The sequence below is a fragment of the Camelina sativa genome, chromosome 20, assembly GCF_030686135.1.
Source record: "Camelina sativa cultivar CO46 ecotype springtype chromosome 20, ASM3068613v1".
NCBI lineage: Eukaryota > Viridiplantae > Streptophyta > Magnoliopsida > Brassicales > Brassicaceae > Camelina > Camelina sativa.
This window is the reverse complement of record NC_141899.1, coordinates 5,254,121-5,281,986: the sequence shown is the minus strand read 5'-3', so window position 1 is coordinate 5,281,986 and position 27,866 is coordinate 5,254,121. Positions and strand designations below refer to the sequence as shown.

The 27,866-nt window shown below is 37.2% G+C and overlaps 4 protein-coding genes and 1 pseudogene across 5 annotated transcripts; 3 read left to right on the top strand and 2 right to left on the bottom strand.

Moving 5' to 3' along the window:
• The first annotated feature begins 105 nt into the window (after positions 1–105).
• On the top strand, positions 106–11,676 carry LOC104769509 (callose synthase 3). The gene is made up of 43 exons (XM_019242304.2): positions 106–331; positions 430–685; positions 788–888; positions 1,018–1,142; positions 1,262–1,355; positions 1,459–1,569; positions 1,652–1,768; positions 1,920–2,012; positions 2,263–2,354; positions 2,587–2,713; positions 3,095–3,232; positions 3,314–3,390; positions 3,482–3,575; positions 3,775–3,903; positions 4,007–4,121; positions 4,201–4,535; positions 4,656–4,708; positions 4,811–4,871; positions 4,961–5,042; positions 5,132–5,181; positions 5,269–5,355; positions 5,474–5,614; positions 5,693–5,787; positions 5,880–5,964; positions 6,035–6,195; positions 6,331–6,454; positions 6,553–6,656; positions 6,730–6,862; positions 6,949–7,100; positions 7,445–7,554; positions 7,632–7,757; positions 7,847–7,915; positions 8,012–8,201; positions 8,279–8,429; positions 8,687–8,806; positions 8,949–9,067; positions 9,165–9,248; positions 9,348–9,460; positions 9,561–9,790; positions 9,871–10,668; positions 10,753–10,803; positions 10,896–11,081; positions 11,193–11,676. Exons 2-43 carry the CDS (start codon positions 490–492, stop codon positions 11,439–11,441), a joined length of 5,868 nt encoding a protein of 1,955 aa, XP_019097849.2. The 5' UTR covers positions 106–331; positions 430–489; the 3' UTR covers positions 11,442–11,676.
• A 522-nt stretch (positions 11,677–12,198) lies between these two features.
• On the top strand, positions 12,199–12,859 carry LOC104769508 (CLAVATA3/ESR (CLE)-related protein 40-like). Its single transcript, XM_019242247.2, has 3 exons — positions 12,199–12,339; positions 12,452–12,498; positions 12,665–12,859. Exons 1-3 carry the CDS (start codon positions 12,258–12,260, stop codon positions 12,764–12,766), a joined length of 231 nt encoding a protein of 76 aa, XP_019097792.1. The 5' UTR covers positions 12,199–12,257; the 3' UTR covers positions 12,767–12,859.
• A 2,543-nt stretch (positions 12,860–15,402) lies between these two features.
• Positions 15,403–18,057, top strand: LOC104769507 (uncharacterized). The gene is made up of 9 exons (XM_010493736.2): positions 15,403–15,629; positions 15,908–15,979; positions 16,103–16,192; positions 16,301–16,343; positions 16,632–16,738; positions 17,000–17,095; positions 17,279–17,469; positions 17,555–17,624; positions 17,768–18,057. The coding sequence occupies exons 1-9, from the start codon at positions 15,453–15,455 to the stop codon at positions 17,930–17,932; spliced, it is 1,011 nt and encodes a 336-aa protein (XP_010492038.2). The 5' UTR covers positions 15,403–15,452; the 3' UTR covers positions 17,933–18,057.
• On the bottom strand, positions 18,027–20,445 carry LOC104769506 (multiple C2 domain and transmembrane region protein 5 pseudogene; annotated as a pseudogene). The gene has a single exon (XR_015592840.1). The product of XR_015592840.1 is annotated as a multiple C2 domain and transmembrane region protein 5 pseudogene (transcript).
• A 1,432-nt stretch (positions 20,446–21,877) lies between these two features.
• On the bottom strand, positions 21,878–26,626 carry LOC104769505 (uncharacterized). The gene is made up of 12 exons (XM_010493731.2): positions 25,343–26,626; positions 25,010–25,212; positions 24,712–24,909; positions 24,548–24,619; positions 24,379–24,474; positions 24,221–24,300; positions 24,046–24,121; positions 23,755–23,965; positions 23,478–23,677; positions 23,299–23,404; positions 23,039–23,128; positions 21,878–22,804 (listed from the first exon to the last, which is right to left on the bottom strand). Exons 1-12 carry the CDS (start codon positions 25,860–25,862, stop codon positions 22,065–22,067), a joined length of 2,592 nt encoding a protein of 863 aa, XP_010492033.1. The 5' UTR covers positions 25,863–26,626; the 3' UTR covers positions 21,878–22,064.
• Between the last annotated feature and the right edge of the window lie 1,240 nt (positions 26,627–27,866).

The window sequence follows — 27,866 nt, the reverse complement described above, 5'->3', positions numbered from 1 at the left end:
TGTTTCCACCGAGACGAAACCGACATTGAACCAGTTCAAACTTGGTGGTGTTACTGTAATTAAATGTTAAAACAGAGCCTTTATGTGGACACGAACTTCGAAAGTGTCCTTTTTTAAAATTTCCTTTATTTTTTTTTGTCCATTAAAGCGGTGCTAAAAAAAGGAAGATAAAAAAGAAGAAAAACACAAAAAAACATTCATTCAGGGCTCATGTGTCTCTCTCTTTCTCTCTCTTTTACTTTGCGTACTTAGCAGCTAAGTAGAGCTTTAGGTTTGTGGCTGCTTTGCTCCGTCACCGTCATTGTTAGGGTTTCTCGATCTCTCTCTCTCTGTAAGTTTCTTTCAATGTCGCATCTCTGTTCACTGTTGATTTTAATCTTCTTTGTGTATATGGCTGTTGTCTAATAGAGTTTTGTTTGTTTCGAGAAGGAGGCGGAGGAAACCTTAAAAGAAACGGCTTGACCTGGAGTTTTTAGGGTAGGGAGAAAAATGTCTGCTACGAGAGGCGGTCCTGATCAAGGACCGTCACAGCCTCAGCAGCGGCGGATCGTACGAACTCAGACTGCTGGTAATCTTGGAGAGTCATTCGATAGTGAAGTTGTTCCTTCATCCCTTGTTGAGATTGCCCCCATTCTTCGTGTTGCTAATGAGGTTGAATCTAGTAACCCTAGGGTTGCTTATCTCTGTAAGTTTTTTCTGAATACCCCCTTTCCTATTTAATTACTTTTTGCTATGTAATTTTGTTTGTTTATCTATCTGATTCTGGTTCTGCTTCTCTCTTCCTTAGGTCGGTTTTATGCTTTTGAGAAAGCTCATAGATTGGATCCCACCTCTGGTGGAAGAGGTGTTCGGCAGTTTAAGACTGCACTCCTACAGCGTCTTGAAAGAGTGAGCATTCTTATTACTCTGCTTGGTTCCTGCATGTGTTAGATTTGGATAGCTAGCTAGCTACTGATAGTTTTAGGAAAAACTCTTGGTTTTTAGTACTGCTCTTTAACAATATGTGCTCTTTTGCAGGAACATGATCCAACACTGATGGGCAGGGTTAAGAAAAGTGATGCTCGTGAAATGCAGAGCTTTTATCAACATTACTATAAGAAGTACATTCAAGCTTTGCACAATGCCGCAGATAAGGCTGACCGGTATGTCAACCTACTTTAAATGTCTTTGTTTCCTACTTTAAGATGGCGATTAAGTGTTCTATCTTTGTTTGAGAGCACCAAATTCCCTAACTGATGCTTTGCGTGCTATTGATTTTCAGTGCTCAGCTGACAAAGGCATACCAAACTGCCAATGTTTTGTTTGAGGTGCTGAAGGCTGTTAATCTGACACAGTCTATTGAGGTTGACCGGGAGGTATTGCAACTTTTTAGTCCTCTCTTGTTTTAGTAATTTTCCCTTAGAACATTCATCTTTTCCATCTCTTGTGCAATGTGGCAATGAAGTATAATGTTTCCAGATTTTGGAAGCTCAAGATAAGGTCGCAGAAAAGACACAGTTGTATGTCCCCTATAACATCCTACCTCTTGATCCGGATAGTACAAATCAAGCGATTATGAGATATCCTGAGGTTAGTCCTCGTTTTGTTCTACTGTGGGCACTATTATGTACTTTTAACATGTTATCAGCAGATAATGTAATCCTTGCTGCAGATCCAAGCCGCTGTTCTTGCTCTCCGCAACACTAGAGGTCTTCCATGGCCAGAAGGTCACAAGAAAAAGAAAGATGAAGACATGCTTGATTGGCTTCTAGAAATGTTTGGATTTCAGGTAATTTTTCTAGTTCTGTGATGCTTCCAATTTCAATAAGCTTTTGTTAATCTATAGATTCCTGAAAGACAATGCAGCTAATCTTAGGAGCACTCGATCTTGTTACTTGCTAACATGCATTTATTCATGTGTTGTTGCTACGGTTCTGCAGAAAGACAATGTGGCTAATCAAAGGGAGCATCTGATCTTATTACTTGCTAATGTACATATAAGACAATTTCCTAAGCCTGATCAGCAGCCAAAGGTTTGTACCTCAATTTTACCACTGTTGGAAGACCACTTTTATATAGGTTTGGTGTGTTCATGCATAATTTTTTTTTATCTTCTCTCAATTCACTTTTCCTTTTCCAATTGAGGAGATTTGTTTGCAGTACGTTTTTTTTTATGAAATATATATGTAACTGTATATTACTATGACTATAATATTTGATACATGTACTATCAATTTGTTCTTTTGTTTGTTCTCATTATGACAACCCATTGTGCTCTCACAGTTAGATGATCAAGCATTGACAGAAGTGATGAAAAAGCTTTTCAAGAACTATAAGAAGTGGTGCAAATACCTTGGTCGAAAGAGTAGTCTTTGGTAAGGGAATTGTAGACACCTTTACTCGATTATGTATACTCTCTGCAATGTAGCTAAGAATATGAACACAAAAATAAATTTTAGGAACTGACTCGAAAGAAATATTATATTCAGAAGCAGTAGAGGGTGGCTGTGTATTCTTCAAGAGCAGAAAATAATTTTCTTGTTTGTCGCTAAATATTTATGCAAATTCTGGTGTCGAGAATCTTTTCAATGTATGCTCTGCTTGTAGGTTGCCAACTATACAGCAGGAAATGCAACAGCGCAAGCTATTGTATATGGCCCTGTATCTTCTAATCTGGGGTGAAGCAGCGAACTTGAGATTCATGCCGGAGTGTCTCTGCTACATTTATCATCATGTATGTTTCAGTTTGCAAGTCTTCCATACTTTGTGCGTGATTCTTGTTTTTTAACACTTGTTCGCCAGTGCTAATATTATGGTTTGCTGTCATTACATTGAAAGTTTATATTATTGTTGTTTATAATTTCTGCCAAGAAGCTATAACTTGCAAGCACAATAATAAATTTTCATTGAGTCTTGTTTTCAAGGGAAACATGTGTATCTGTGCTCGTTGATGTATTTCTGATGAGAAAATGTCAATTGATATTATTTAGACATTAGAATTTTATTACAGTGATGGTTATAACATGCTTGCTTTTGATAATACACAGATCATTTTTGCTATGCGTTCCTAAATGTGATATATCTATTCTTCCTACTCTATTTCGTGCTTTTGCAGATGGCATTTGAACTCTATGGTATGCTGGCTGGGAATGTTAGTCCTATGACTGGGGAAAATGTGAAGCCAGCTTATGGAGGTGAGGAAGATGCATTCTTGAGGAAAGTTGTGACTCCAATTTATGAAGTGATTCAGATGGTATGGCTTCAAATTTCGAGCATTTTCTTTTGCTTTCAGCATTTTCTTTTTTGCTTACTTACGTTATTGTACCATTCACAGGAGGCTCAAAGAAGCAAAAAAGGGAAGTCTAAGCACTCCCAGTGGAGGAACTACGATGATTTAAATGAATACTTTTGGTAATATATATATCTAGCTGCTTTCACACAATCGTAAAGATCCTCATAAGTGGTTTTTATGACTAATTAAATATGCTTTTCTACATTGCAGGTCAGTTGATTGTTTTCGGTTAGGTTGGCCAATGCGAGCTGATGCTGATTTCTTTTGCATGCCTGTTGCTGTACTCAATACAGAAATAGACGGGGTACATAATAACTACTCGTCTTCTCTCTTCTTATCTACATTTATTTTTCGTACGGGAATCTGTTACTCCGATCTAGTTTCAGATGGTGTGGTTTTTAAAACTAGGAACTCTAATCTCTTCCTGCTGACTTTTCTTCTATCAGATGATGTCTACCACTTACTGACATTCTTTTTCCTGTTTTTGTTATCATATATCACAGGATAACAGCAAGCCTACTGTTGCCAAGGATAGATGGGTGGGGAAAGTTAACTTTGTTGAGATTCGTTCCTTCTGGCATGTCTTCAGAAGTTTCGATCGAATGTGGAGCTTCTATATTTTGTGCCTTCAGGTATTACTATCTTCTAATTTTCACTGCCCCTCTTTGGAGCTGATGTGTTCAAGAAATGCATATTTTCACAAACACTGACTTTGATGATGATATTTGTTGGAAGGCCATGATTATTATGGCATGGGATGGCGGAGATCCAAGTTCAGTCTTTGGGGCTGCTGTATTCAAGAAAGTTCTGAGCGTGTTTATCACAGCTGCAATAATGAAGCTTGGACAAGGTTGGTTAATGTCATTGTTCAATACTTTCATAAGTTTACTTGAGTGACGAAAGCTCAACTTCTAGAACTATTTCTGCAGCTGTTCTGGATGTGATCCTTAATTTCAAAGCTCATCGAAGCATGACACTACATGTTAAACTAAGATACATTCTGAAAGTCATCTCTGCTGCTGCCTGGGTTATTATTCTGCCAGTTACTTACGCCTACAGCTGGAAAGATCCTCCAGCATTTGCCAGAACTATCAAGAGTTGGTTTGGGAATGCCATGCACTCACCTTCACTATTTATAATAGCTGTTGTTTTCTATCTGTCGCCTAATCTGCTCGCGGGTGTAATGTTTCTTTTCCCTCTGTTACGACGGTTTCTCGAGAGGTCCAACTACAGAATTGTAATGCTAATGATGTGGTGGTCTCAGGTACTTCACCTCTTCATTCAGTTTGTGTTCTTGCAAGAAAAACTAATGACAAAAAAAAAAAATCATAATGTGATTTGTTGCTGATGTGACTATTATCAACCTTTTTTTTTTACCTCGCAGCCTAGACTCTATGTTGGCAGAGGAATGCATGAGAGCGCATTTTCCCTCTTCAAGTAGGGTTCTCTTTGTGACATATGCATCATTGGATTTTAGTTATTGGTGCAAGCCTGAGTCCTCTCTGTTCACTTATGTCTCTTTACCTTTCTCTTGCGTAGATATACCATGTTCTGGGTGTTGCTTATCGCAACAAAGCTGGCATTCAGTTACTATATTGAGGTATTTGTTTTTCGTATCTAGTTTCTGGTAATTATTAACTTCATGATTGCTACAATTTTTGGAGTCTGATAAATTCGCATTGCTCGCAGATCAAGCCTTTAGTTGCCCCAACACATGACATTATGAAGGCCCGTGTGACTAATTTTCAGTGGCATGAGTTCTTTCCTCGTGGTAATGCATTTTTCACATACACTACATGATTTACTGGAATGAATATTTATTATATTTTCTCTCTCACCATTTCTACTTAATGTGTGCAGCCAAAAACAATATTGGTGTCGTTATCGCCCTCTGGGCCCCTATTATTCTGGTAAGCGTGCTCAAGTCGGACATGTCTCCATGTCCTCTCCTGCTTTGTGCTGTTCCTAATTTTGATCTCTCCTCTATCTTGCTGCAGGTATATTTTATGGATAGTCAGATTTGGTATGCTATATTTTCCACAATATTTGGAGGTATTTACGGTGCATTCCGCCGCCTTGGAGAGGTATGCTGTTTTAAGATAATCTAACTGAATATGAGTTTGTTTTTTACATTGAACTTGAGGTTTCGCTTGTAATTCTCATTGATGATCTCTAAATCCTTACCTTTTTCATTTGTTACAGATTCGTACACTGGGCATGCTTAGATCACGGTTTGAATCATTGCCTGGAGCTTTTAATGACCGCTTAATTCCAGATGGAATGAGCCAGCAAAAGAAGAAAGGATTAAGGGCAACTTTGTCTCATAACTTTACTGAGGATAAGGTTCGTTGAACCCAAGTGAACTGCTATGATGTACGATTCTTCTCATTGATTGCTTGTACTGAAAGCTTACTACTCCAGGTACCTGTTAACAAAGAGAAAGAGGCTGCAAGATTTGCACAGTTGTGGAACACAATAATCAGTAGTTTTAGAGAGGAAGATCTTATAAATGATAGGTAAATTTTACTTGTATGCAACATATCTAGCCGAACGAGACTGTGGGAACTCAAAATTTTGAACTGACGTTTTACATTTGGACTTTTCATAGGGAGATGGATCTGTTACTTGTTCCATATTGGGCCGACCGTGCTTTGGATCTCATACAGTGGCCTCCCTTTTTATTGGCTAGCAAGGTTTGTTCTTACAGGAAAATACATTATAATTAATCTGTAGGATTCTCTGATATTTGATTTTTGGCTGTAGATACCAATAGCATTGGATATGGCAAAAGACAGTAATGGGAAGGACAGAGAGCTCAAGAAGAGGATTGAGAGTGACACTTACATGAAATGTGCTGTCCGTGAGTGTTATGCTTCATTCAAGAATATCATAAAATATGTCGTTCAGGGAAACCGTGAAAAAGAGTAAGTTTCGTTAAGTTATTGGAACCATAGCGTCTGAGTACTTGCTTTTGTTTTTACATATCTATTTCTGATTTTGATAATTGCAAGTTTGCAACATATACTATATTATGGCCAACTTATATCTTTGGTATTCAGGGTGATAGAGATCATATTTAAAGAGGTTGACAAACATATGGATACTGGGGATTTGATTCAAGAATACAAGATGAGTGCTCTTCCTAGCCTCTATGATCACTTTGTCAAGCTGATAAAATATCTGGTAAATGCTCTTCCTGCGGTACTGTTTCTTTTTTTGTTTTAATTTTTGCACAAATTTTTTCAAATGGTCCAATATCTTCGTTTTCTTATCCCTTGTAGCTAGACAATAAGGAGGAAGATAGAGATCACGTTGTAATTCTCTTCCAGGACATGCTGGAAGTTGTAACAAGAGACATTATGATGGAGGATTACAATATATCGAGGTTGGCAACTTTCTACCACAATATCTCTGTAGCTTGGTTAATCAAAATCTTATATCTCTAGTTGTCTCTGTAGCTTGGTAGATTCGAGTCATGGTGGCACTTGGCATGGGGGAATGATCCCTCTTGAACAACAATATCAGCTCTTTGCATCCTCAGGTGCCATTAAATTTCCTATTGAACCAGTAACAGAAGCTTGGAAAGAGAAGGTTATGCCACATTTGGTTATATTTAAGTTCTAATTTTTCAGTCTTCATATAATTTGCTCTCAAAAGTTATGTGCATGTATGTGCAGATCAAACGAATATACCTTCTATTGACTACTAAAGAGTCTGCTATGGATGTCCCCTCTAACTTAGAAGCAAGAAGACGGATGTCTTTCTTCTCTAATTCATTGTTCATGGACATGCCTATGGCACCTAAAGTTCGCAACATGCTATCATTTTCGTAAGCATTTCTGTATTTTATTTTAATTCACCACTTTGAATTTATATGCTCACTTTTGTTGGGATATGATTGGTTCTTCTCCTAAATTTCCAGTTAAGTATATATTTATTATTATGTGGAGTTGATAGTTCCTCATGTTTGTCCCTTATGATGACAAAAATAATATTTAGAACTGTTGTATCATGATATCAATTGCTACTTATTTGATTGAAGTATGGCTGCTTTGTAGTTTTTTCGTAACTGAACTGGCTGGGTAAAGTTTGTTATGTATAATGATTTACTTTTATTGAAGTGTTTTGTAACTAAACTGGTTGGGGTTTTTCCCTTCGCTATTCTTATTGTAGTGTTTTGACTCCATATTACACTGAAGAGGTCCTCTTCTCCTTGCGTGACCTGGAAACGCCAAATGAAGATGGGGTCTCAATTATCTTTTACCTACAGAAGATTTTTCCAGGTGATTTTTGTTTATATGCTGTTTAACTGTAGCCTAAATTCTTGATTTACGTGTTGAATCTGACCTCTTATCTTTAGACGAATGGAACAATTTTCTGGAGCGGGTGAAATGCGCAAGTGAAGAGGAACTTAAGGAGTCTGATGAATTAGAAGAGGAACTTCGTTTATGGGCTTCATATAGGGGTCAGACTCTGACTAGAACTGGTAAGCGCTTTTGGTTAATTTTCTTTCCAGTGAAAAATTAAGATGGATACAATGGAAACCGGTTGTTAATCTTTTGATATTTTTTGCAGTAAGAGGAATGATGTATTATCGAAAAGCATTGGAGCTTCAGGCATTCTTAGACATGGCTATGCACGAAGGTAATCTTCTCTAATTTATATTATATGGCTAAGGGCATAAATAAATTCATGCAACTGATTGTTGGTGCTGACTCTTTCTTAAATTTGCTTCTTTAGATTTGATGGAAGGTTACAAGGCTGTAGAACTAAATTCAGAGAACAACTCAAGAGGTGAAAGATCACTCTGGGCACAGTGCCAAGCTGTTGCTGACATGAAATTTACATATGTTGTATCATGTCAACAATATGGTATCCATAAACGATCTGGTGATCCTCGTGCGCAGGATATATTGAGGCTTATGACAAGGTATGCAGAACCATCCTATTTTGTTGTCTTTTGTGTTATAACTTGTTCTAACTAAAGGCTTTGCTTACAATTGGCAGATACCCTTCTCTCCGCGTTGCATACATTGATGAGGTGGAAGAACCAGTGAAAGACCAGTCAAAGAAAGGGAACCAGAAAGTGTATTATTCTGTGTTGGTAAAGGTGCCTAAGTCAACTGATCATTCTAGCCTAGCACAGAATTTGGATCAGGTAAGACAAAGCAATCGAACACTTGTGTCAAGTTGTAGATTCTGCAATTTATTATGCCGTTCAATGTATTCGTGTAAGATAAGCCCGTCCAGAAGGTGCTGCTAATGATGAAATTTTTACTGACTGTCTTAGTAAAAGCTGAATAATGTTATTGTATAAAGGGTTTAGTTAAATGGCAACCTCATGTGATGTCATACACCTTTGTTTTGTCTTGATTCTTACATGGATGTGTATACTAAAATTTCTCTGCCTTCTAGGTTATCTATAGGATTAAGCTTCCTGGACCTGCTATTCTTGGAGAGGGAAAGCCAGAAAACCAAAATCATGCTATCATTTTTTCTCGTGGAGAAGGTTTACAAACAATTGATATGAATCAGGTATGCACTTGTTTTCTTCTATTTTTAACACTTGATTTTTATCGAAACTGCAAAGATACAAAAGCCACCGAGTTTGTAAAACTCCTGGAGACAAAGATGCCATTTTTATTATTAAGTTCCTTATGTTGCCATTTGTATTCAGGATAATTACATGGAAGAAGCGTTAAAAATGAGGAATTTGCTCCAAGAATTTCTTACAAAGCATGATGGTGTTCGTTATCCATCCATTCTTGGACTTAGGGAACATATATTTACTGGATCGTGAGTCTTTTAGCATTGTCATCTATCTTACGGATTTCTTCTTAAGCTCAATAAAATTTGGTAATCTCTAACAACAATTGGTGCTGGCACTTCGCAGCGTTTCCTCTCTTGCTTGGTTCATGTCAAATCAAGAGACTAGTTTTGTTACCATTGGTCAGAGATTACTGGCAAACCCTTTGAGGTAAGTGTGTTTTCTAATATCAACTGTAATGATGATTGCACATGATTTATTTGTTATCATTCCCAAATCAAAATTCATTGTTCTTTTGCTTTTATATAGGGTTCGTTTCCATTATGGTCATCCAGATGTGTTTGATAGACTGTTTCATCTAACAAGAGGTGGTGTTAGCAAAGCATCCAAGGTTATCAACCTCAGTGAAGACATATTTGCAGGTATATTCTACTCTTGCGTAGGACTATCTGTTTCTCTCATCGACTCTCTTAAGTGAAGTCCTCGCTGATGGATTTATTTCTACCTTTTTGTATCGAGCAGGATTCAATTCTACACTTCGTGAAGGAAATGTTACCCATCATGAATACATACAAGTTGGTAAAGGAAGAGATGTCGGTCTAAATCAGATCTCTATGTTTGAGGCCAAGATTGCTAACGGCAATGGAGAGCAGACATTAAGTCGAGATATTTACAGGCTTGGACACCGTTTTGACTTTTTCCGGATGATGTCATGTTACTTCACCACTGTTGGCTTTTACTTCAGCACCCTGGTATGATTTTGTTCTGTTTTTGTTAAGGCAAGCATCACACAGGTTGTTCGAATCTGATTCATTTTCTACTATTTTCACAGATCACTGTTCTCACTGTCTATATCTTTCTTTATGGACGTCTCTATCTTGTTTTGAGTGGGCTCGAACAAGGATTAAGTACACAGAAAGGCATCCGAGACAATACACCTTTGCAAATAGCTCTTGCTTCACAGTCATTTGTTCAGATTGGTGTCCTGATGGCTTTACCTATGCTTATGGAAATTGGATTAGAGAGGGGTTTTAGGACTGCCTTGAGTGAATTTGTGCTGATGCAGCTTCAGTTGGCGCCTGTGTTCTTTACGTTTTCTCTTGGGACAAAGACTCACTACTATGGAAGGACATTACTTCATGGTGGTGCCAAGTACAGGTCCACAGGGAGAGGGTTTGTCGTCTTTCACGCTAAATTTGCTGATAATTACAGACTCTATTCCCGGAGCCATTTTGTAAAAGGGCTTGAGATGATGCTGCTGCTCGTTGTGTATCAAATTTTCGGAAGTGCTTACAGAGGCGTCCTTGCATATCTTTTGATCACCATATCTATGTGGTTCATGGTCGGGACTTGGCTTTTTGCTCCCTTCCTATTCAATCCTTCTGGTTTTGAATGGCAGAAGATTGTTGATGATTGGACTGATTGGAATAAATGGATAAACAACATCGGGGGTATTGGTGTTCCGGCAGAAAAAAGTTGGGAATCGTGGTGGGAGGAAGAGCAAGAACATCTCCGACACTCTGGAAAGCGTGGTATAGTTGTTGAGATTTTGTTAGCCCTGCGGTTCTTTATCTATCAATACGGGCTTGTTTATCATCTCACGATTACAGAGAGGACTAAAAACTTTCTGGTATGTAACGTTTGTGTTAGCTCTTGATATTGATATTGATATTGATATTCTCTTATTCAATCACTAAATCTCTTCTCTATTCAGGTTTATGGAATATCATGGCTGGTGATTTTCTTGATACTGTTTGTGATGAAGGTGGGTTTACTTGATATATCAATTTCTTGTTAATGTCTCTCTTAACATCATTGGTCAATGATCATAATATTTTTGTTGTTTTCTTTCCTCAGACTGTTTCGGTTGGAAGACGAAGATTTAGTGCGAGTTTTCAGCTGATGTTCCGGTTGATAAAGGGGCTAATATTCATGACATTTATCGCAATTATTGTGATATTGATCACACTGGCTCACATGACGATACAAGACATAATTGTGTGTATCCTTGCCTTTATGCCCACGGGTTGGGGAATGCTCTTGGTAAGTAAAAGAAAAAAAGCTTTTTGTTGATGAGTCTATATTAGAAAGAAGTGATGTGTTTGTTTTAGAATAGAAACAAGATAACAATTGATGTGTGTTTGTGTGTTGCAGATTGCGCAAGCGTGTAAGCCGGTGGTTCATAGAGCAGGATTCTGGGGATCAGTGAGGACACTGGCTCGTGGTTACGAGATAGTAATGGGACTGTTGCTGTTCACGCCAGTGGCGTTCTTGGCTTGGTTTCCATTTGTGTCGGAGTTCCAAACGCGTATGCTCTTTAATCAAGCTTTCAGTAGAGGTCTTCAGATCTCTCGTATCCTTGGAGGACACAGGAAGGATCGCTCTTCTCGAAACAAGGAATGATTCATCTTTTCATTGTGTAATGCAGGCCATGTTAATTTACCCTCCTTTTGAATCTTCTTGTTGGTACAAGTAGCGACTCGTATGAATTCACTAGTGCGCTAGTTAAATGTAATTTAGTTTTAGCCGTTATCGCGCTTAGGGTAAACATTGTAGTACTCGTCCGTGTATTAGACGTGATGTTGTATCAGTGACTGTTTAATTTATTCAGATCAACCCCATGGAACAAGAGATCAAATTTTATTCTTCTGCTAGGCTACTCGCAATTTAAAATTTTTATTTAAGAAAAATTCATTGACCCAATACAACATTGAATCCATGAAATCATCAAGTAAGAGCAGAGATGTAACAAAATTTTGAAGATACAGATGACAGCAAAGCTTTCACTTTCAGAATACCCTAGCCTAACTAGGGTTTTAATTAATGGGCTGAAAAGGAAAGCCCACAAAGGAGAAACCCATTTGCCTTGCTTTGTTTTCCAAAAATAATGGCGGGAGATTGGCAAAAGAAACGTGGCGGCCACAAGAGGCTCCACGAGACATATGTACGAGGAACTGATTATGATGATGAGTTTTTGTTTTGTCTGGCTCGTTCCAGCTCCAGCCTGTAAAACGGTAACCTCTGTGTCTGTACAGATTAAAGCTAATCCCTATAAAATACATAAGAACAATGAAATGACTGATTTGCCCGTCAAAGCTGTGAAAAAACGAGGGCAAAACCGAGAGTTTCTTCTTATTAGACGACGACGACAGCTCTCGTCGTCATCACTCTTGTCTCGACTCTTTTTACCAACAAACAAAGAGGTTTTTGTTTATTGAAATGGCGGCGATGAAATACATAATAGTCATCATCCTTCTTCTTTCGTCAACACTACAGCTTGCTCATTCTTCTTCTACGAGATGTAAGTCATTTTTCATTTTTCTACAAACATCCTCGTCTTCCTTCATTGTTTGGTTATATATAAACATGATGAAACGTTGAATCCTCTCTGTTTTTTTTTGTTTTGTGTCTAGCTTTCTTCTGGTTAGGAGAAACACAAGATATGAAAGCCATGAAAAAGGTAATCTTTTTTCTTACAAAGCGACTGTTTTTTAAGTGATGAATGAACAATGGTTTTTCCAAAAAGAAAGAAACTTTTTTTTGTTTTCTAGCTTTACATTTTGATATTTGTTTGTATCTGTATTCATGATTTTGAAGCAAGATTGATTGATTTGTTTGGAAAACAGGAGAAGGAGATAGATGGAGGAACATCTAATGAAGTTGAAGAAAGACAAGTTCCCACTGGATCCGACCCTCTCCATCATAACCACATTCCTTTTACTCCATAGAGAGATTCATTAATTCCTCCTTTTATATATCTCTTCTCTTACATCTTCTTTTGTTTCACATTCATGTTGACATATTAGTTTGTAACAGCTTTCATTTTCCAGTTTTGAATTTTCTTTATCCGAATGTTAATTCCTTTTGCTTTCAGGTTAAAACTGATTAACTTAATTCGCTAGTCTGTAGAATTTCAATTGTTAGCACTTATGAAGCATTGTCTCACTCATATTACTATTACAAATTAAGTGTATGGATATATAGTCTAGTGTATTGTAGACGACAGATTTTGCGCAAGAAAAATGTACTTGAAACTGATATAGAAATCAGTTTTGACTGACCATAGATGAAGTAAAGACGTAAACACATCCTGTAATGAGTTGGTTCTCAAGATGGAGTCGGAAGCATTTCTTTCCTCACTATGACAGTATATATGGGATTAGAGTATTTTATCTTTTTAAAGTTGGTATCAAATCATAATTATAAAATGGACATTTGTATTCTAAATGAAACTTGGCAAAATCGATTGTTTAGATGGGATTGATTGGTGTCTAAGGGTTTTGTACTATTTCGTGACTGCATAGTGATTTGTTGATGCTAGATAGTTCAGTGACCTTAGTTTGGGCATCGATCACTACTTGTTGAGTTTGGAAGCAACCATATTCCCTTGCATGTTTTAACAAAAAAAAATATTCGCTTGCATGTTAGAAATGGTTACATCGAGTAGTGACACTAATTGTTTGAATTTAAGGCATATAGATTCACTTATAGACAGTGGCGGAGCCATATGGAGGGGTATAGTTGAGAGTTGAGACCCCTGAACCCTTATAAATGTTGTATCCATACTTTGGTACCCCTTTGGTACGTAGTTAATATTCTATGGATATGGTTTGGTCATAAACACTAATTTTTTTACTCTAATTTCTCAACTGAATTGCCTAAGTTTCCCAATAATCATTTTTTATCCCTATCTTTTTTTTTTGTCAGCAACAATTTTTGTCTCAATCTTTCTCTACAAAGTGCAAACTTTTTTCTATCCATTTATGTATTGGTCCACATCCTTTTTCCTTTATATCTCTTTCTCTGTAAATTAATTTTTTATAAACTGTTCTTCCTAAAATTTTAAACTTCAAGGATTTCTTTCTCAAAACAAAATTTATTTCAATTAAAAACTCAATACTAATATAAATAAATAAATATATTAAAACATAAAATTATTAACTTCAAATTGTAACCTTTTAAATTGATCGCCTTAGTTACGTTGTAAATTCAAATATTTGTCCAACTTCAAACCATATGAGGAGTAAAGCTTAATTTTTACTGTCATGAATCAAACATATATATATATATATATATAAGTTTTTAAGCGTGAAAAGCAAAAATTATTTACCATTTAAATAAACATTTTGGTAGATAAATAATAATAATAATTCTCATTTATCGAAATCGAACCAACGTTTGAAATCATATTTAGTTTTCTTTGGCGCGATAAACATAGTATTTTCTTCCTTGATTGATATCAAATGCTCGACTCTTTTTTTCCTCCCATTAGCTAAATGATGAAGCAAAATGGAATCATATAAACTCCATTGTTAATTACTCTTTTTTCTTCTTGCATATATACACGTGTGTTTGTTTGGGATAATAAACTGTACATGTTTTATTAATATGTGGAGAATCTTTATTGTTATTAAGATAAACCGTAGAAGAATTTGAATCTTTTAAGTAATTGTATCAACCGAGATATTAGAAAGCTATCAAGACGGGTCATCCAGGTCAAGTGGTCACTATTTAGAACCAGAGAAATGATAGGAGAACAAGAAGCCGTGCGTAAACGCTTGTTCACACTCCAAGATATCGCGCATAGCAATATGTGTGCATCGTTAGAGGAAAAAACTGTGAAAGTAAGCTACAACTTGACTCTATTTGGAGCCACGGTTGTTCTAGATACGATTATGATCATCGTCGGTTGCCGATACATGAGTTTCAAACCATTCCTTACAGAAGACCAAGTCAATGACCGACAAGTCGAAAAATATGGTCATCTGAGTAAACAAAATATCTTTGTATTTGTCTTAGCTTGCTTTCTCAAACATATGAGTATTTATGTTAGCTTGCTTTCTCAAACCTATGAGTATTTATGTCATAAACACTAATTTTTAACTCTAATTTTTTGTCTGTCTAAGTTTTCCAATCATTTTTACCATAAAAATCTAAGTCTGCCTAAATTTCTCAATCTTTTTATTTTCTTTTTAAGTGCAAAAAAACAAAAATTATTTACATTTAAATACACATTTTGGTAATAATAATAATTCTAATTTATTGAAATCGAATCAACGTTTAAAAACAAAACTAATTTTCTTTGGCGCAATAAACACAATAAACACAATTTTCTTTGTTAATATCAAATGGTTGACTCTTTTTTTGTTCCCATTAGCTAAGTAATGAAGTAAAATGGAATCATATAAACCCCATTGTTGATTACCTAAACTTAAATCTTTCATAAAATAATATCCTCATGTTGAGGAAGATTTAGATTTTATTTTGTTTACGGCTAAAAAAGAAAAAAATAGTAACGGAGAAAGCGAGGCACGTGAGAAACACGCCCCTAGACATGTATAAATACTACGTCTCATCTCTCTCTATCTCTCTCGGTTGAGTCAGTGAGATTCTCTGAGCGGCGCGTCTTAATAAATGGCTAATCTTCCTCCTTCGCCCTCCTTGAAATCTGTCGCTCCCTCCTCAGGACCTTCTCCTCCTCCTCCTTCTTCTTCCTCCACCAGTGATCGCAAGGTTTTTCCGGCGGAGCAGTTGATTCTCAATCTCAGTAATCTCGAACTCCACGAAAATGCTCTTCACGAATTGTCCAAGGTCTGTCTCTTATTATCGGAATTCTCCATCCTTTGGGCTTTTTTCGTGTACATGCCTTCAGATTAGCGATTCCTGCACAATTTCAAGATAATCGTTGGATTGAGCCATTATTGTAAATTTTGATCTCGAATTTCATAGAAGATCACTTCTAAGTTGATAGAAAGATCACTCATTGCTTTTGATTTTTCATACATTAGGCAGAGGATAGATACTACTTTGGTTCTTCTCACTGAAAATTCATGTTTATCGTTAATTCCGTGTTTCATGTGTTTTTGCAGAAGAGAGAGAACTTTCATGAGTTGGCTCCGCTCTTGTGGCATTCTGTTGGTACCATTCCTGCTCTTCTACAGGTACCTTTTTTATCCTTCTCGGGACTTGAGTTATTATTATTGCTTGATGGCTTCCTCCTACTTGTATACTGCATTATTTTTAAACGTCATACTTTTGAGATTTCATCTACATTGCATTTTCAGGAGATTATCTCAGTTTACCCTGTCCTATCTCCTCCAACCATGACTCCTGCTCAATCTAACAGGGTCTGCAATGCACTTGCGCTTCTTCAGGTGCATTAATTTTTTGTCAATTTTGTCTCTTTGTTTTGGGAGAATTTACAAATGTTTATATATGTATATTCAGTTTTGGAAGATTCTAATCTTATTTATACATTCCAGTGTGTTGCTTCTCATGCCGATACGAGAATGTTGTTCCTGAAAGGTACACTCCTATGCTCTGTGACTTAAGTAAAGACTTAGATTACATTAGTTGGTCATCCAACCAGTCTACCAAAACTAGTTAAAGAGTTATTAGATTAGAATAGTTTTGGTGTTTGCTCTGTGACTTACGTAAAGACTTAGATTACATTAGTTGATCATCCAAACCGGTCTACTAAAACTAGTTGTAAGAGCCACTGTGTTGGTCTCTTTTTAATTGATCTCATTTACTAGGTGTGTGTGGTTATAATATGCTTAAAGCTTATATAGTCTGTTGATTTTCAAATTACAGCCCATCTGCCATTGTACCTGTATGCTTTCTTGAATACATCAAGCAAGTCAAGACCGTTTGAGTACCTACGGCTGACTAGCTTGGGGGTTATTGGTGCACTTGTTAAGGTATGTCTTGATTTTTGAGTTTGAAATTCTGTGGTCTAGTTATGAAAACTGTGTTGATGCGAAGAAGGCAAGAACACTCCTTTTACTTGCTAACAACTGTCTGGCTATTAATTACCACATTGTCCCGGTAAATATATATTGTGCTGATTTGAGAAAGAACGATTTTAGCATGCTTAAACCTTTAAGTAAATATTGTTAAGACATCATATAATTATTACTGACACTGGTGTGGTTGCAACATTGTTCATTTGGTTTTGGTAGGTTGATGATTCTGAAGTGATCAGATTTCTTCTTCAAACTGAAATTGTCCCATTGTGCCTCCGGACAATGGAAAATGGCAGCGAGTTGTCAAAGACTGTAAGTGTGTCTACTTTCAGATGCTTATCTTTATATTCACATCCTAATCATTTATACAGCCAATTGCATAGATCTGAAATGCCTCATACAAAGAACTCGTATAAGTATTGCTTCTGCAATTGATGTTTCTGATTGGTTTTGGCCATGTTCATCTGATTGATATGTTTGAACCGGTTATGTCAGGTTGCTACTTTCATTGTTCAGAAAGTTTTGCTGGACGAGGTTGGGCTTGAATACATGTGCACCACCGCTGAGAGATTCTTTGCTCTGGGTCGAGTTTTGGGAAATATGGTTGCTTCACTTGCAGATGGACCGTCTCCTAGGCTGCTAAAGCACATCGTACGCTGCTATCTCCGCTTGACAGATAACCCCAGGTGCAATATTATCTTTTTTTCCTTCATTTGAAAACAATATTATACACTCGAGAGCTTACACAATACAAATATTGATGACATTCAGAGCCTGCGATGCGCTTGGAAGTTGCCTTCCAGATCTTCTGAGAGATGCTACCTTCAGCCGTTGTCTCTATGTAAGTGTCATATCTCTTAATAGCATCATAATCAATTATTACTGATACTGATAGCAAATTGTTATCAATTTTATTCTTATCTTGTCTGCTGTTCTTTTGGGACTTGGCTGTTTTTAGCTAATTATCCTTTCTTAATTTGACAGGATGATCCACCTGCAGGGCAATGGCTGGAGAAACTGCTTCAGAACATTAGCATTGGCGGTAGAGCACCTCAAGGCTTGGCTCATATGTTTGTGAATGAAATCGAACCCCAGAGATTAGTATTCTGGGGGGGAAACAGTTATTCATTGGACAAAAAAGTTAGGTGAAATCAGAATTACAGATGAGAAACAGAAACTCACAGGCCAAGATTTTTTAGTTTGATTGATATATGTACTTGGATTCCCTGACCGCCTTATGATGTTGCAATTAATAACTAAAATTCCATTAAAAAGACTGAACCAAGCATTAAACCCAATGTCTTTAGAAAATCAACAAACGTTTTATAAAAGCAGATGTAGATAAATATTGTCTATAATAGACTGTCAGATCTTGCAGGTAGCCTCCTGAAGAGATTGAGCGGCACAGAGGGAAGCTTGTGCCTAAACCTTGGATGCCTCAGCACATAGATCCCAGCAAGAAGTGCAACAACCTGAAATGGCGTAACATACAACACAATAGCAGCTATGAGACAGAAGAGCACAAACAATGTGGTTGCCCTCGGGTCTCGCCAGCTCAGCAGCGATAAAAACCGCTCTCCCTGTGTCGCTAGATCGCCTATCACGGTCTGAACACGTCCTCCTATGCTTCTGAGCCGGTCGTATCGCATCCTCACAATCTCAGAGGATCGGGAAGTTGGGAAAGTATCAAACTCTTCATCAAGCTCGTCGGGATGGACAGCGTCTGCATGGGACAACCGTGTGTCCATGTGTGGTGGGTGTCTTGGTCTCCATCGGAAGTTCCAGATCCCAATCAAGAAGAGGTACAAGAAAACAGTTGGGAGGATGAGTTCAGGGTAGAGAACTAAGATAATGAAAAGAACATGAATGAGAATTGTGGTTATTGGGTTTCTCCAGTTGCAGATCTGATCGAACCATTTTCCAACAGCAATGAGACCACTCAGAACATTCATGATTCTGAAGAAGTTAGCTTTGCTCCTCCTCATGCTCCACATGTGTGAGTCAACATCGAGCATGTACTCTACAATCTCTTTGCGAAGAGGTGGCTCTGCGCGGTTCAGCCTCGCTGAGACAATGTTCATCGCCTGGTGTCTCAGGCTGTCCAGCTGGAGAACTGATAACGGGTGGATGTAATGCATTTTGGGTAGTAATGGTTGAGAATACATATGAAGCATGTTGATGACAGATAGGCAAGTGAACCGCACAGCTAACTGTATTTCACCCGTTTTCTTGATCCCCGAAGGATGAAAGACGAGCAGCGGATATGAGTGTGTGTAGATACGGTCAGCTTCGAGGGTCGAGAGACGGATTCTCACTTTCCCGATTCTCATATCTTTTCCGCTTCCTCCTGGAATGTGTCCGTTGTCGAATGCTCCAAAAGTTATGACTGTGCAGGTATCAAACACTTCCCATGTGTACTGTTCGTTCCATTTAGGGGTGAAACTATCGACAATTGTTCTTGTTCTGATCCATTTCTGCCCGTACTTAGCCACACAGTATGCATCTGTTGTTCCCTTCCCGTCTTTTGTCTTCATTGGCATCAGTCCGTGCGCACTTATGATCCCTACTTCAAGCAGTCCAATGCTTGGTTTCCATAGCTGTTTTGCGGTTGGCCTTAGGTCACTGCTGTAGTGAGTTGATTCATCAAGAACATGGTATCCGCCTTCAAGAAAGATTCTTAGATGAATCCTGCTTGCGAATTTGATCTCTTTTTTCTCTCCGTCCACCATAATATGTTTCTCCAGGTTGAACCACCTTGAGTTAAGCGGCCTATGGTCTAACCTCCTCTGGACATTCTGCAACGGGATCGCACACCGGCCTAAGGTGTCATCTTTGTTTGGTGCAACCCTATCTTCCACCGCGAGAATCAACGGCTCCTCAAAAGGCTCAGCAACAACAAACATCAAATCTTCATTCCACATCGGATTCAATGTTTTGGTCTGAGAAATACGCGTCCTCAGAGTCTGGTTTCCGAGCATTGCTTTTACGTAAACCTCAGGGAACTTGGTTTTATCATGAGGTATCAAATCTTGAGCCTCGATCACATTGACTCTCACATACCAAAGCTTTGGCGAAAGATAAACCTTTGACCGGATATGTGTCACACCCTCAGGTCCAACTGTGGCTGCATCTGAGTGCCAAGCATCAGAAAAAGCCTCATCGGCTTGTGTCCCCATCCAAACAGCTAACATAAGCTCTCCCTTAACCTTACGCCCATGTCGATCCTCCAACCTATACCACTGAGGAGCCAGTGGACTATCAGGGGGAACTCGCTTAGGAATCTCATTAAGATCAAACATGATTCTACCAATAAAATCATCCAACACCACATCTTTGTCTTTCACTACAACCTCCAAGATTGATGCTTGGATCCTCTCCTTTGAAAAAGCAAACACTTGCTTCCACTCTGGATTCGACTTCTTCTCAAAATGCTTAGTCATTCCTTTGTAGTTTCCCAGCTTCACTTCCACATAAGGATCGCAACTACCAGTCACATCTTTCGCCGGTAATTCCTTCGCCTTCATGACCCGGACGTAGAGGTAATGCATCTGCTCAACCAAATCATAAGTGCAGGAGAGTTTATCACCTGTCACAGCTCCTGCACCAATCTTTGGTGATGTCTCCTTTAGTGCAAATTCTATATTTTGCCCAGGTTTCTGCATCTTGCCTGAATCTTGACAACTTCTGCAATTCTATTACAAAGAATCCGTCTCTTAAGATCCAGGAACTTGTAATAAGAACCAGTTTCAGGGTAAACTGCTTGGTTCTGTTATCTTAAGACAGCCGTCTGGTAAAAAAAACAAAACAAACACAAATGGATCAGAGAGATTTTAACAGTTTACCTACAATGACTACAGCATATTAGTAACATAGACATCTCTCAAATCAAAATCAAATAAATGATTAAGGAGTTTGAGATCTACACTCTACCGAGAATAATATAAACAGTTTGAAAACGTTGATAAGAGTGGAAATGGTAACTTTTTATGTATATTAAAATGTTATTTGGGACTCTTTGTTGAAGTTTTCTCACCAAACAAGCAGCTACCAATCTACCATAGATAGACATTTCTCTATAAATAAAGATTCCCCAAAAAAATGTTTTTAACCTTTTCTACAATAAAACTAGAGCAACCACTCTTAGCTTTCTTCTAATCTGATCCAAACAAAGCAAGAAAGTGATTTTTTTATATCTAAAAATCCCATCCTTTACTTTAATATAAAATAAAATAAAAGAAGAGTAAACATGAAGATCTATTTGTAAAGCCAAACAAAAAAAAAATATAATCTTTGAGAGACAACTAAACCCCACAAGAAATGTTTCGTTTCAATGTATATACACTTCACTGTCGCTGTTACTTGAGCAACTGATCAAAACAAGTCTACAACTACACATCATATAATATCTACAAATTAAGAAAAAACAATAGAGAAATTAAGACATGGTAATGTACCTCAGGGATCTCTATTGAAGAATAGAGAAAACAACTTGGAAATACATTATTTTTTGTAATGGAAAGTTTAGAAGAAAGGTGAAGATGTTGAAAATGAGATTTCGAAGTAGAGTGTGAACTTTAGTGAGGAGGTGAAGAAGACGAAGAAGAAGAAGAGAGTGTACAGTAGAAATAGAATATATTGGGGACATGTGGGTGCTAAGATCTGCTGCTTTTTAGTGGACCTACTCTTTTGACCTCTTCTTTTATATTTTTTCTTGCTTTTCTATTTGCCACTTTCCAGTTTCACTCTCTCTACCAACTTTTTATTAGTTTATTTCTTCACTTACTTGTATTAGTTTATGTCCTAGTAATGCATTTAAGGTTTGAGTGCATTGATTGAAAGAAATCAATGTTTGTAGGACTTGTTTGTTTTCTTGTCTTCAGCTTTCTTTCATTGCTCAGTCGAATATACTTTCTGTCTACAATAACTTTATTTCTACACCTCCATATTTATCACATACATACATACTGTATGAGCATATTTCATGAATGCTCTGACTTTGGTTTGTGAATGGTGAAAGGCTGAAAGCTCATAGAACAAACTAGTCTACTCTCTACTTTTTAGAATATTAAAAACATGAATTAATCGTTAGCACAATTTATAAAATCACTTCGTCTATATATTTATTGTCACACCAACATACATTTTTTTAGATGAAATTGCAAAACACAATGTCACAAACCACCTAAGAGGCTAAACATCTAAATACATTTCCAGGAGACCTTTTTTCTTATTTTTTTCTCCCAATGTACTAATGGAGTTTTAAATTAACTGTTTCTTATCTTTAAGTTTGCACACTGAAGTACACATTGTATAATTCATCTCTTAAGCTGAACAATGGTGATAACACAAAGTTCCTCTGTGTTCCGCTCATCACGAAACTCATTGGATTGTATTGATGCGTCCCTGTCTTTAACGTAAAGCTTGCTGCCTGTTTAACCTTCTCATCAGTCACATCTGAAACACATTCAAGCCTCAGTTTCATTCCCGGCTTTACCGTTTGATCGCTGTACACATAACAACCCTTTTTGCTCTCTAGTCTTAATGACACGCTTCCTGGCTTTCCGTCAACTCCAGCTACTAACCGAAAGTTAGAAGCTTCTTTGGCAGTAGAAGAAGAATCTTGAACCGTGAGGGAGCTATCAGTTGCTGACATCACAAGCATGCCAGGGAAATCAAACGGTTCGATCATGACCAGGCTACCAATTAGTTCCTCTGGACCCGAGATCCGTGGTTTAGAAGCATCAGTCACGAGCCTGAAAGTCGCCGCAACAGCGTCTTGTGTTCCTGGCTCCGGTGATACTTTCATTGTGATGGTTTGGTTGCTATTTGACAACACGTAAGATATGTTCCCAGATTGTTGTGAGAATGTGACAAGGTGACTGTTATGTGTTTCAGGTATAGGGTTTATCCATTTTCCAGCTTTAGCCTGAGTTGTGATGCTCCAGTCCCTGCTCGTGTGCCCGGCTAACAAGTAGGGGCCATAGAGTATGGCATGAAGAGATGAGTACTCCGGCCTGTCATCTGAAATAGTCACAAAAAGGGGAAAATTATTTGAACTCAGGTTCTTCTGTTACTGCTTTGTCAAAACAGAGTTGTCTACAATTTAAGCACAATGAACAAGAACCAATTTACCAGTTTAACTCAAGCAACATTATTACACAGCATGACTGATACAATAATCTAATATACGGCTAGTTTACAATTAACCACAGTAAGGGATAGTGACATCAGAAGTTTCAGAACAGTGTTTCATACCTTTTATAGCTTCGGTTCTGATACTCAAAGGTAGCTCCATCGTTACTTGATCGCCGGATTTCCAGTTCTGTTTGATTGATAGGAAATTACCTGAAAGGCAAAAGGTAGATCCAATATGATTCTCATTTTTACAAACTAGAGATTATAACAGAAACACAGGACACTGGAGTCAAGTGGATTCTGCTTTTACCAACTTTTAGTAAACTTTATATTCAAGTCCAGTGATATATAAAGGGTACAATACAGAATGCTCAAATCACCTGAAGCTGGTACTTTCAAGGGTTGGCCATTCAAAGATACTTTGGCACCTTCAGAGTTTGTCCAAACAGGTATTCTTAGATTCAAAGTTGTCTCTTTCCCCATTCCCTGCAAAAAAAATTGGATCCATCAGAATCTATATTCAATGAGACAGGTTGCATCAAGTTCTGCAAAAGTTTACCTCTTTAGAAGAAGAGAAAGAGAACGTCACATGCATGTACGGATCCCACGACACAACAGGTTTAACTTTCTGAGATAACGAAAGACCACCAGATTTCCAATCAAGTGAGCTTGATATATATTGAGTGACATAAAGAGCTGGAGATTCACCATCTTCTTGAAAATAAATGGAATCTCCCAGTTTTGAGAAGGATTCAATCCCTGTGAACAAAAACAAAAATATCAGTTACTGTAGTTAAGAACATGTAGAAAACCAGATGATTGTGGTTAAAATTTACCAGTGCCATAGCAACACCAGAAGGCATCATAAGGTGTTCCCCAACCGTGATAAGTCACAGCCTTAGAAACACCTTTACCCAATGGGAGCATGTAGATCATCAGTCCAGGCTGGGTTCCTCTTTGAATTCCAAGCACACCGTTGGTCAAAGCACGCTCGTAATAGTCGGCATAGCTAACCTCTTTTGTCCATCTGAACAGATTCCTAGAGACCTGAAATTGTACAAGTGTTAATATGTTGTTGTTACCTTTGAGCAAATAAAAAAGAGGGAAAAGAAAGTTTAAAATCCTACCTTGAGCATGTTATAAGTAGTGCATGATTCCTCGTTTTCAGTTTCCAGCGTAGTCGCCATTCTCTTTGGATCTTGCCTAACATTCCCAAATCATGCATGGTTAAGAGTTAGAACCAAAAGTCATGTAAAAATGAACCAAACTCTTAAAGACTCTAAAGTTGGGTAATGGTAGTACCAAAACTCATGGACTGATGTTCCTCCAGTTGCATAGCTGTGAGAAGCATTTACGATGTCCATAAAAAACATTGAGATTTCCTGAAAACACAGATTTCAGAACCAATGTTTTATTTAATAAACAAACTCTCACGCTTTTCCAGGTTGTGTCTTCAATACCTTATGGAGTGGATCACCAGTGATTTCGTACCGCTGTTGGGATCCAATGACGATGGGAATATGTGTGTTAGAGTGGAATCCACTTATATCATCGGCCTGAGAAGAAAACACAACAAGTTATGTTCCATTACCATTCACATCTCTTCAAGCTAATCATCAAGTAAACTACCTGAATTGCGAGGACCCCGAGAAAGCAAGGCTTGTCAAAGAGATGTGCGAGCAGCAAATACTTGGAATCTCCCTGCAGAGTCCAATAAACTATGAAATGACACAAAGGTAGATATAAATCAAAGTTTGTTCTCTAGAGAGTCTGATTATAAGATTTTAACTCACGGTAATGCTGTATAGCTGATAGAGAACATCATTCATGCCACCAGTCTCTTCATTTAGTGATTGCCAATGTCGTTCAACGCTGTAGGTCCTTATCACATTACGAACACGGACATAGAAGTAATCAGCCATCCCTGTTGCCATTTTCAAAGCTTGACTGTTCCCAGCCAACTTGTATTGATCCACCAGACCGGCTAAAATCTGTCCAAAATAAAGACAAAAGTTTGAACCTCTTTTGCAAAACATAAGCATATATAGTAATAATCTACATCTCACAGTTAAAATAGTCTGACTTTTTCACCTTGTGAATGGTGTAGTAAGGAGCCCAAACAGGTGTTATAGCTTCAAACCGGTCGAAAAAACTGGAAGGAAAAGCAGAGAGATACCCTGTGCCAACTTTTTGCTGACACTCCGATAAAGCTGAGACGAGAGCTGACATTTTCGCCTTGAGAGTATCATTATGAGTACTTGCCCACATATAAGCTGTTGCACTCAAATAGTGACCTTCAAAAAAACAAACAGGCAGATTCTATTAACCACCTAGTAAAAGGTAAACCCTTTAAAGGCCTACGCATACTAATGTCAACAACATGGATCAAAGAAACTATATTGAATTGAGGGAAAAGGTTTATACCAACGAAATGGCCACGGAGTTCTTTATCAGGACTCTCCCATCCACCATAGTGATTTCCAGGAGCATCAAGACCAGCTTCTTTACGGAAGCTCCAGGCCAAACCATCAACATCCAACATCAAAAGATACTCAAGGTTAGTCTGCTGAGCCCTCCAGTGAAAGGAGTTTGGGTCAAGCCTAACATCGTGCAAAGAGACATCCTTGAGGAAGTCACCAGATGAATTAGAGTTCTTGAACTTCCTATACAACATAGTCCAACCAAATTCATCTTCCTCTTCTCTCAACATCTTCCTAGGCAACAAACTAGACCAAGCAGCGTCATCAGTTGGTGTTAAATGGTAATGAGAGAACATCTCTGTCTTCAAAGTCTCGTTCTTTGATTGCAGAAGGTCGTAACGGAAAGTATGAGAAGCGAGCTGCGTTGGAGTGTTTGTACACTCTTTCGCTACACAAACAAGAACCAAGCTTGTGTATAAAAGAGCAATGGTTATAATGAGACCAAACCTCTTCATCGTATTCATAAAAAAGAAACAAATGTTTTGTCTAAAGAGAGATCGTTGAAAACCCGAAACCCCAAGATCCCAAATACAGATTCCAAGAAGAGAATGAAACTAAAGACTCAAAACCCCATTAAACAGTATGAGCTTGGAACTTGGAAGAAGAGAGTAATGTGAGCAGATATATATAAAGCAAAAGAAAAAGAAAAAAAAAAGAGTTGCAAAGATTTAAGCAAAGTCTACCTCACAAGTCACAACAAAACAAAACAAAAGAATACATTCAATCACGTGAAAGAGAAACAGAGGAAACAGAGGAAAATAAAAAGAGAGAATTTTTGGATAAATATTTTTTAAAAAATAGAAAGAATTAGAGGAGGTGAAAGAGGTCACGGATGGCTTGTCGCATTCGAGGCCTGGTTTGGTTTGTAATTTGACTCTGTATACAAGGAACAAGTGTGTTTTCGAGAGAGATCAGTGGGCTGTTTCTGGTTTTTCTCGATATATGTTATAATGGACTACTAAACAACACCATTCCCAATCAATTAGTCGATTTTAAAGAGGTAATTAACAAAAAAGTTTTCTTTTTTAAATCGCTAATTAACGAAATTGGAGAGCGTAGAGAGATTGAAGAAGAAGGGTTTTTTTTAGTTGCAGAGAAGAAGAAGAGAGATGTGTTGGGAAAAAAAAAAAGTTTGAGAAACCAACAAAAAAAAAAATGGAAATAAATTAAAGAATTAATAGGCATGGCGTCTAAATAAAAACATAAATATATGTGCTTTTGGTGTGTTAAATTCTTAACTGTTTTTTAATAAACTATATTTGAAACATTCTTAACTGTTTTTAATATTTTATTTATATATTATTTAATTTAAAAACTTATTAAGGCGATGAATACTAGTAGTTTTTAAGTGGTTTTTTGGTTTTAAGATTATAGTTTTTGGATTTTGGTTTTTGATTTTTGGTTTTTGGTTTTTGCTATAAATTTTTAATAAACTATATTTGAAACATTCTTAACTGTTTTTAATATAAATTTTGAATTATTGGAAAACACAGCTGGATATATAAGTAACTGGAATAGGATGATGAGTTAGTGCAAGTCTACTTTTTCTATTTTGATACTATTATTATAGGTCTTTGTTTGTTGTATGGTGTAAAAACAAAAATCTTATTCTTAAAGAACTATATAGATACATGTAATAAACTATAAACAAATCATTAATAATTTTGTACTAGATTAAAAAAAAAATATATAGTGTAATTGTAATGGATGGCTCTCGTAGATCGCTTGGCGTGTGGAAACGATTGGATCGCGATGCGTGATATCTTCAATTCTCGAAGAAGACATATAGAGAGAGAGATAGTGAAAAGAATGACATGTGAATACAAACAAAATCTATCAAAGAAACTCATTTGTCAAGTAACACATGCAAACAAAACAAAAAATTATGAACGATAAACATAATTCTTTCACATTCACATTATTAAGCTTGCATGATAAACATAAACATATATAGCATATTACTAATTTCTGTTACTGTCACCAAAATAACATTTTTATGTCATATCCGCGTTAAACAAGAACAAAGCTACATCCTACATACCATCTCATAATAAATACCTCTATACAAAGAACAAAGCTATATACATAAAGCAAAACAATAAATGATTCTTTAACACAATTTAGATAGGGTTGGTTGAAATAGTGTTCGCTCTTTTGTGATGTCTATTTGGGAAATGGAGATAGGAGAAGATGTGTTACGATTTCCTTTTCTTGACAAGTGAAAGACTATTTCAACCCATCTTATGTAAAAGTGGCTAAGAGAATCATTTGACGTTTGTACTGTCAAAATTTTATTCCTTTTGGTTTTATGTCTTCACTTTATTTTTCTTTCAAGGGAAGTACAAATTACACTCAATAGTGCACAAGTAAATGCAAAACAAAAAAGATTTATAACCAAAAAAATAAAATAAAGAGGGGATATACACTGAACGAGTTGTTGTGTATTTATGGAGAGTGATGGCTAGTTA

Excerpts from the sequence above, each read along its gene's own strand:
- LOC104769507 (XM_010493736.2), top strand. The coding sequence starts at position 15,453 with ATGGCTAATCTTCCTCCTTCGCCCTCCTTGAAATCTGTCGCTCCCTCC. Across the intron at positions 16,739-16,999 it reads TTATTGGTGCACTTGTTAAG|GTTGATGATTCTGAAGTGAT; the intron begins GTATGTCTTGAT and ends TGGTTTTGGTAG. Across the intron at positions 17,096-17,278 it reads GCAGCGAGTTGTCAAAGACT|GTTGCTACTTTCATTGTTCA; the intron begins GTAAGTGTGTCT and ends CGGTTATGTCAG.
- LOC104769509 (XM_019242304.2), top strand. The coding sequence starts at position 490 with ATGTCTGCTACGAGAGGCGGTCCTGATCAAGGACCGTCACAGCCTCAG. Across the intron at positions 2,714-3,094 it reads TCTGCTACATTTATCATCAT|ATGGCATTTGAACTCTATGG; the intron begins GTATGTTTCAGT and ends GTGCTTTTGCAG. Across the intron at positions 5,615-5,692 it reads ATAACTTTACTGAGGATAAG|GTACCTGTTAACAAAGAGAA; the intron begins GTTCGTTGAACC and ends TTACTACTCCAG.
- LOC104769505 (XM_010493731.2), bottom strand. The coding sequence starts at position 25,862 with ATGAATACGATGAAGAGGTTTGGTCTCATTATAACCATTGCTCTTTTA. Across the intron at positions 24,910-25,009 it reads CTTACTACACCATTCACAAG|ATTTTAGCCGGTCTGGTGGA; the intron begins GTGAAAAAGTCA and ends TATTTTGGACAG. Across the intron at positions 23,678-23,754 it reads CTGGTGTTGCTATGGCACTG|GGATTGAATCCTTCTCAAAA; the intron begins GTAAATTTTAAC and ends TTTTGTTCACAG.
- LOC104769508 (XM_019242247.2), top strand. The coding sequence starts at position 12,258 with ATGGCGGCGATGAAATACATAATAGTCATCATCCTTCTTCTTTCGTCA. Across the intron at positions 12,340-12,451 it reads TCATTCTTCTTCTACGAGAT|CTTTCTTCTGGTTAGGAGAA; the intron begins GTAAGTCATTTT and ends TTTTGTGTCTAG. Across the intron at positions 12,499-12,664 it reads ATATGAAAGCCATGAAAAAG|GAGAAGGAGATAGATGGAGG; the intron begins GTAATCTTTTTT and ends TTTGGAAAACAG.